This window comes from Marmota marmota, unplaced genomic scaffold (assembly GCF_001458135.2).
Source record: "Marmota marmota marmota unplaced genomic scaffold, marMar, whole genome shotgun sequence".
NCBI classification, from domain to species: domain Eukaryota; kingdom Metazoa; phylum Chordata; class Mammalia; order Rodentia; family Sciuridae; genus Marmota; species Marmota marmota.
Window position 1 is genome coordinate 46010431 of NW_026000016.1, and position 8929 is coordinate 46019359.

The following is an 8929-nucleotide window of genomic DNA, read 5'->3' on the forward strand; positions in this document are numbered from 1 at the left end:
GACTGTGTGCTATTTTGCAGTGCTTCATTTGGTAGAAGTAGTGACCCCACAAGTCCCTACATTTCAGCCAATCGCAATTCATCTCCTGCTACCTCACCCATTACCATTGGTTCATCTACCTCTCGGGGCAGCCAGTGGCAACCTGCCTCTTCTTGCCCTGCACCCATCAGTGCAAACACTACTGCATCTGTACACCATGGCAGGTAAGGCTTCTTGGAGCCATTTGAGTTGCATTCTTCAAAGTTAATGCCTCTGGAAACACATGAGATTTGAACTAAAGAGACTTTGTCACTGAGGTGGAAATATGAATTCCTGTGAAAATTTCCATAACTTAATGGAGATGCTTTTGTTTTGGCTTTTCTTAGCCAGTTAACCATTGCTTATTGAATAACATAGGATATATATCATTGTATTTGGGATTCAAGGATCAACTTAACATGATTGCTTTTATCTCTCAACAATTTTACCAGTTCTGAGTACAATTTAATGGTTATACCTATTGCAGTAAATTAAGTATTTAAAATATTCTTATATTTTAACTTTCTAGTAATTATGAGTGGGAGTTTCTTGTTGTTTTGGAAGATGGAAGATGGCATACAAACCCAGATAAGAAGGAAAGCTAGCTGATATTCCAAAAGCCTCCTACAGCCTTCTGAAAATTCCCAGCCAATGAGAATGTTTTTCCGGGAATGCTGTGGGAAAGGAGAGATTCGGGCTTGTCTAAAATGTTTGGGGACAGTATCTCCTTGGTTTCTAGTTTATCTAAGGGATTCCATGGGCAGAGTTTCATTGTGAAAGTATGGCAGAACTTTAGCTGTTGTTTTAATTATGGTTCTTTAATCTTTTTCATGTGGTCAGAGACCTTTTTGCTTTTGGGGTATAGTTTTTGTGGGTCTTGTCCCTATGGGTGACACAAAAGAAAATGTAAAATTATTAATGAAGACATGTTGCAAGAACACCAGTTAGAGTGGTGATTATTGATACTTGTCAGTTTACTAGATTTCTTTCCTGAAAACAAGTAGTGATTATTAATTTGACCAGAAAGGATAAGATCATGATGGGTTATTATAGTACGGTATAATTATGTAGAAATTCATTAGGTTCTCATAATAATCCAGTTATTTATAAGGAGGGACAGGCTTATGACTGATTAATAAAAATAATACTGTATAACTATGTGGAAATTTATTGGATCCCCATAATTATCCAACTATACAGATATGGTAATTATTATCATCATAGATGAAGAAGCCAAAACACAGATAGGTTACTTGATTAACTATTAAGAACTGACATTGGGGAAAGGTAAATATAGACATCATTTTTGAACCTTATTATGTGACAGGCATTGGCTCAGTTACTATACACAGATTATATTGAGATTTGCTTTACTCACATATAACAGTGCCTTAAATAAGATAAAGGTTTATATCCTTTTCTTGTAGGAAGCACAGAAATAGTCAGGGCTAACCTAATAGCTCTAAAGTCATTAAAGGATCCAGATTTTTTTCAGTGTTTCTACTCTGTAATCTTTACATCATGGCATCTATTTCCATGGATTGACTCAATAAACAAAATAACTGCTGGGGCTCTAGCCATTATGGCTGCAATGAAGGGAGGAAGCAGAAGGAAAGAGGGAAGCAGCAGGGATGGAGTGCCTCTGAACCGAAAACTTTCTCAGAACTACTAGTTTTCTGTTTATATCTCCTTGGATATCTCCAGTTTATAGGGAGGCTTTAATAGGTACATTGGTAGATGTAGATGTTTAATAGGTACATTGCTGCCCTCAGTGATACAGGGGTTCTGTTAGTAATGAACAATGGATATGGCTTAGGCAACTAGCCATCTTAAGTACACATATATTATTTATAGTTTCATAAAGAGCTCCCCAGTATATATGCTATTTGACAAATTATATTGTTTTGTAGTGTGCATGTATTAATATGTAACAATACCTCCTACCATTATATACAATTAAAATAATGCACCAATAAAAAATATGGCAAAAAAGAGCTTCACGGTTAATTAAATATTATGTTATAGATGAGGAAACGGAGACCAAAAGCTTAGTCATCTGCCCACCATCACACAGCTAGTGAGGACCTGAGCAGGATTTGAACGCAGATTTGACCATTTCAAAGCTCTTATCCATTTTGTCGCTGTTTGGTTCCAGTGAATTTATATTTTATTCCAGGTACTATTTTAGGAGTTCTGCAGCATTGTTTAGTTATCACAAGAATCCTGCATGTAAAGATATCATTATTCCTATTTTATAGATGAAGAAGAGATCAGACAGTAAATTACCTTAAACCCAAAGCCTATATTTATCCTACTCCATTGTACCAACTTTGATTCCTGCTCTAGAGTTTTTCCTAGTCTCTTATCTACTTGTGAAATTATATCACATTTCAAAATAATAGTAAAAATCCTGTTGTATGATTTAATAAAATTAAATCTCTGAAATTTCAATAGCTTAAGAAATGCAGAGAACAAAATATGTTATTAACCTAAAAACAAAAACAAAACAAAAAAAACCTTAGGTAAGGTATGAAAAACCTTACCTAATGGGTTTTTATTGTTGTTTGTTTGTTTGTGTTTTGAAACGGGATCTCACTGTGTTGCCCAGACTGGCCTTGACCTCCTGAACTACAGGTAGCTAGTCTCCCAAATAGCTAGGACTATAGATGTGTGCTGCCATGCCTATAATTTTTCATAAATGTGTTTTTAATTTTATTAGTACTCCCTATAGATTAATAAGTTTGGGGAATTATTTACCTTTAATTTTTCAAATTAGAAAATGAATAAAAAATTAAGCTTCTGAAAAAGTAGCTTATATTTTTTAGATACCACTTCCATCTTTAAAAGTATTCTATTTTTACATTTGTATCTAAGTACCATAATAGATTCTTATCCAATTATTTCTTTTAAGCTTATTCTAATAATTGATTATTTGGAAGTGAACTTATAGCTACTTATAAACATTTCTGGTAATAATTGTGAGTGGGTGAAAAACAGATTTTTAACATTCATGCTTTTCATTGCTTTTGCCATCTCTGTATCAATTTTGGATCTCTGTTACCCCAGCAACAAGCTGTGACATCACAAATGATAGCTTTTTGGGTGGAGAGCCAATGGTTGCTCCTAACTCTTTGTTAAGAAACAAAGATCTTGTTTTCACATAAATGAGTTTAATTATACAGCTTGCTGTTGAAAAGTCTGTAGCTAAGGTTACATACAGAATTCCTATTCGGTTTTTGTTTTAATTTCTCCCTTGTGCAGTTACGAATACAGACAATTAGGCATTTTGTTAAATGAAAAGAGACTGCAGTTGCTGAACTAGGTGAGGGAGAACTAAACATACTGAGGTTGTAGAGTATTTTTCAAATGGATAATTCAAGAAGATGGTCATCAAATCTAGACTGAGGACTACCACAAAGACTCCCACTGCCAAGAATTGAGGGACAGGTGGAAACTAATATCGTAAGTGACTTTAGTGTCTTTCTCCTGTGTAGCAAGACACTGTCTCTGTGTGCATGTGTGGAGGGAGGCCAGATGGTAATGAGGAGTCATTTAAAGCACTCTTGCATATGTCACTATCTTGCTTGGTACCATATAGCTAATTTTTGTTTTTGTTTTTTGATCTCAGACAAAAAAATAATAATAATAAAATTAAGTGTGAGTCCTCAGGCAGAGGATGTCCAACTAAACATGTAATTACACTGTTCTAAGATTTAAGAGCTCAGAATTAACAAATCAATAAACAAAATCTGAGTAAAAAGATTCTCTAGTTAGCCCTCTCTAACCTTCCTGTCTCTGAGCCAGTGCTTTATGGTATTGCAAGCTGACCATTCTCCTGCTCATGTCTCTTTTGATTTCAGGACTCCTTACAAATCCCAGGCTGACTCTACAACAGAGAAGACAGCAGAGAGTGTCTCTTGTAGCACCCCGCTCTGTGTGATCACCAATCGTCCTCCACCTAGCACTGCCAATGGGGTCACAGCTGCCACTGTGCTGTCCTCTACTGGAACAGACTCCTCTGTGGAAGCCAGGGAGAAGAGGAGGTATGTTAGGTTACTCTTTGCTTTGCGGGGGCTCTGTTTTGAATTAGGAGATAAAGCAGTAGGTGTGAAGTCTTTTCCCCAATTACAAATAAATTTTTGAAAATAGATCTTAATTTTGGGTTTTGTCTTTTGACTTGGAGGTTTTGGTGGTGATCTTAATTATTTTTTATTATTTAACATAAACATTCTATTATGGGCATAGTTAATTTTTTTTTCTATTTGTCATGTGAGACGTAGTTGTCAGGCATTATTTCTATATTTTGTGATGGGGAACCTGAAGAGTAGTGAAATATCTTTTGTTCTGGGTTGTTCATAATGACTTCTCTGTCAGGGAAGACAAGTAATAGTCTGATAAAACTCTTGAAGAATAGAGCTAGGATATGTATTTCTAATGAATTTGAGAATAATACCACAAAAGGAACTGAGCAGTATATGATGATATGGTAGAAGGATAATCATTGGCTAGTCTGCATTTTCTTTAGAAAGAAATTATGAAAGAGCAGTTGTGTATTCTCAAGGTAGAAGCTAAAAAGAACTTCTTAATTGTTAGGATTATGAATCTTAGGGACCAAGGGAGAAGTATAAAGCATAGAATAAAAGAAAATTAAAAATTTTTTTAAAGAAAGGTGGAAATTTGTCTATTTGGAAATTTCAGAACTACTTAAAAATTAGAAAAGAGTGAAATCTTATCAAAATTTAGATTTCAGTTTGACTTAATATTATTTTGAATTTCAAAGACAGGAGATTTTATAACTGACTGTGTATGTACATGTAAAAAAGTCCAAAAATCTTATCATCTAGCTGGATAAAGTGGAAGATCTTTAAGATACAAAAAGAAACCAGGCACTGTGGCACATGTCTATAATCCTAGTGACTTGGGAGGCAGAGGCAGAAGGATCGCAAGTTTGAAGCCAGTCTCAGCAACTTTTAAGGCCCTAAGCAAATTAGGGAGACCCTGTCTCAAAATAAAAAATTAAAAGTGTTGGGGATGTAGCTCAGTGGTAAAATACCTCTGGGTTTATTCAATCCCCAGGACGAAAAAAAAAAAAAAAGCATCTATGAGACATAATAAGAATTGAACTTTTTAATCATTTTAAAACCAGTTTTAAAATACACTTTGAGAAGTAAAGGGAGAAAGATGTTAGTTAAATGGTTACTGCCTTCTGGGAATTTTATAACCTATAATAAATAAGAGCACTTGCTATAGATTTTTTATTTTCTTTTAGAAGTTTTATCCACAGATATCTATTGAGTATAAGCTATGTGCCACACAGGATTACCAGGTATATTTCCTCAAGAAGCAGTAGCTATATGAATAAAATTATTAAGTCAGGCTATTAGTGATTTATAAGATAAATATGGTGTATCTAATAGAGGCCATGATAAGAACATTTTAGGAATGGCACAATAGATAAATAGGGAGACATTAAATAAAGAGGCACGTCATATATACTAGTACTTATTCTTTTCAAAATATTCATTGAATATCTGCCAGTTTCCAGGTACAAATATGATCTGAGCCCTTGGAAAACATGCTAGAGACAAAGACAAAGAAATGTTAAACAACAATTAAACTTATAATACATATAGGCTAAGCATCCCTAATCTGAAAATCCCAAATTTGAAATACTGCAAATTTAAAATGTTTTGCGTGCTGACATGACATGACAAATGGAAAACTCCTCACTAAGAAACTTTGTTTCATGCACAAAATTATTTTACACATTGCATAAAATTACCTTCAGGATGCATTTATAAAGGTCCATATGAAATTCAGCTTAATTATAATCTCCTCCACCAAAAATCTTTCAGAAAAATTATGAGAAGTACAGTTCCCTAATCCAAAAATCTAATCTGAAATGCTCCAGTGTCTAAAACTTTTAGAGGACCAACAAGATGCCACAAGTAAAAAATTCCATACCTGACCTCATCTGACAGGTTGCAGTCAAAATACAAGTGCACTAAAAATATTGCATAAAATTTCCTTCATGCTATGTGGAAAGATGTATATGAAACAATAATTTTACATTTAGACTTGAGTTCCATCTCTCAGATATTCATGTATATGCAAATATTCTAAAATTAATTTTTCAAAACCCAGTCGCACTGGTCCTGTGCCTTTTGGATAAAGGATCCTCAACCTGTTTCATAAAGAGGTAATATGAGTTGTTATGACAGTGTATGACAGAAGATTTAGAAGACTTTCCTTCTCCTGGAGGATCAAAGAAGAAGGCTTTCATAGGGTGTAATGCTCAAACCAAGATTTTCAGGATAGGTAACAGCTAGGTGCAGTTTTCAGACACTAAGATGGGAAGGTGTTTTGATCCTTTGGAGAAAATGAAGGATGGCATTGTGAGTCAATGCAGAGTGAGGGAAATGGTAGACTAAGATGAAGTTTAAGGAGTAGGTAGGAGCTATATAATGCCAGATTTTACAGCCAAAGGTAAGGATTCTAGATTTATATGCTAATAAGCATGATAATCCATTTGAAGAATTTTTGAAACAGCCAGTCACAAAATTGTCAAGGTTACAAGGCCAAAGAAAACCTCTCTCCTGCCCTTGAGGATCTTTAATCTATCTGTTGTGGGAAGGCATATAAGCAAATCAATTATTACAGTACAGATTTTAAGCACCTTGATAAAAGTATGAATAGATTGCTATAGGACTGAGGCAGAGGGAAATCTGATTTAGACTGAGTGGGGTGGCTGGAAAGCCTTACCAAAAAAGGTGACTGGAGTTGAATTTTAAAATAAAAACAGGTAGAAATTAACTAAAAGTACTAATAAGAGGGTGGTATTTTGCAGAAAACCCAAGAAATTCAAGAAACAATAAGTTCACTATGTCTGAAGCTAGAGGACAGGAAGGCTAGTGTAACATTTTTAAAAGTGTCTTTTATGAAATAGATTTAGATGAAGGGAGAAAAGAAAGGCATTGAATGGCCAAATTAATTTGGAAAGCAATGGGTAAAACAAAGTTAAACGGGATCACTCTGAAGCCTTCTCAGGGTCATTCCTCTGTAGGAGGTGGGGGCGGGGTATAGAGTAGAGTTTAGGAATAGTTAGAATTTGCAGCATAGTCTGAATTTTTTGCCTGTAGAATAGGTTCTTTTCCCTCAAAGGAATATAAGATTGGTATTCTACTGCACTTACTTTGGAAATTATGGAGAAATGTAGTCAGGAACCAAATCATGTAGATTTTTTGTCTGTGCAATGCTAAGAAACTTGATCATCTTCTATTCTCAGAGCTATGGAATATCACTGAAGAATTTTCAGCAGGAGAATGACTTGATCAAATAAAACACACCATTTAGCCTTTACAGAATTAAAGCCACTTAGTTTCTCCATCTAGACATGCTTAAGCTGAAAGAAAATAAAATGAGATGTTTTGAAAACAGCTAAATTTTCCTTCTGAAAGAACATGCTGTGTGCTAATTCTTCTCTTTGAAGCTGCAGCTTTCTCTGTAATCAGCTCATTGTGGAAATATCTTGACTCCTGCTGAGAAACCATGATGAAGGCCTGAAGCCTGTGTTCACAGGTCCAATTTGAAACAATTAGTGAGCATTGGGATAAATGGGGCTTTGAAACTGGCCACAGCAAGACATAACTAGTGGAAAGTCATCTCTCAGAAATAATCTCCATTTGCCACTGTGATTAGAGCACTTGGACCTGGAGAATGGGTCTTACCATTAAATTTCACAGCTGGCTTTCCTTTGCAGAGAAGGTTTTGTTCCAAGAGGGGATAAGTGAGTATGTGTATACAGTTGGTCAAAAATCAGTCTCAACTTTACACCCTCTGGTAACAGATCTTTATTCAGTTTGTTAACTACAGATATGTTGTTATATGAACAAAGATAGTTATTAAAGGATACATTATGATATTAGATAGTAGTAAATATGGAATGGTGAACACTGGTTTTTTTTTGGGGGGGGAGGGTTCTGGATGGTTTTTAATTTTCTTTTTCTATAATGTCCTGTTTTGCAAGATTCCAGTAAATCACCAAGTCGATCTTAAAACAGGAGACGGAACATTTTATTCACCAGCTGGAGGGCCAAGGGCTAGGCTGCAAGTCTACACCCTTTGACCCCCTCCAGGAGTTAGAGTACACTTTTTAAAGAATGTCAGTACATTTAATCATAAGTGTCTGTTGCTATGATTCAAAACTGTAAACAAAAATCATGAGATCTAAAATCATAAGCAGAAGGGGAAGCGGGTCAAAATGACCCTAGTTTGAGTGCAAGTTAAGGAATGGTTTCTAATGTTTAGACAAACATTAACATTCTATGCGGTTAGGGTACATTGCACAAGTACAGTATATAAGAATAGAAGGAACAATTTTGCTGTTTTGCATTGCCAATATGCTATGCTAAGTAATTGTCAAGTAGGTACAAAGGTGGGGTCTTCCCATGGGAGAATGATTTCTTTTTTTTTTTGGTTTTTTTTTGTATTTTTAGTTTTTGGCGGACACAACATCTTTGTTTGTATGTGGTGCTGAGGATCGAACCCGGGTTGCACGCATGTCAGGCGAGCGTGCTACTGCCTGAGCCACATCCCCAGCCCTGAACCTAGATTTCATCATCTATAAAAGTGGGGCTAATAATTCCTGACCTGGAGGGATTGTGAGACCCAGATATATGTAAGGTGCTTGGCACCAGTAGGTATTTGGTATAGATGAGTTTCTTTTGCATGGTAATATGAAACAGACAAGTTGCACCTTAGTTTTTTTCTTCCCAGTTGTCAGCTTCACTGTAATTGGGTTTGTGAAAAAAATTTTTGGGAAAAGGAGGATTATAGATGTGTAACACATTGGTGTCTCAGTTAAGCATGTGGACTTCAAGTCAAAATGAGTTTAAATATCTGAGAAGGAGAC

General features: G+C 35.4%; 1 protein-coding gene across 10 annotated transcripts in view; it reads left to right on the forward strand.

The window, feature by feature from the left end:
• The window catches only part of Ppp1r12b (protein phosphatase 1 regulatory subunit 12B), a 212292-nt gene that overhangs the window by 89149 nt on the left and 114214 nt on the right, over positions 1–8929 (forward strand). For 8 of the 10 annotated variants that reach the window (XR_007349871.1, XR_007349870.1, XM_048809696.1 and 5 more), the window contains 2 exons: positions 21–203; positions 3879–4061. Coding sequence is in view for 7 of the 10 variants with exons in the window: in XM_048809696.1 (XP_048665653.1) it covers positions 21–203; positions 3879–4061 (366 nt within the window). In the remaining 3 variants the exon portion in view is untranslated. Of the gene's footprint in view, positions 1–20; positions 204–3878; positions 4062–8929 lie in introns of those variants that run through there. The other 2 variants (XM_048809699.1, XM_048809700.1) reach the window with 1 other exon arrangement.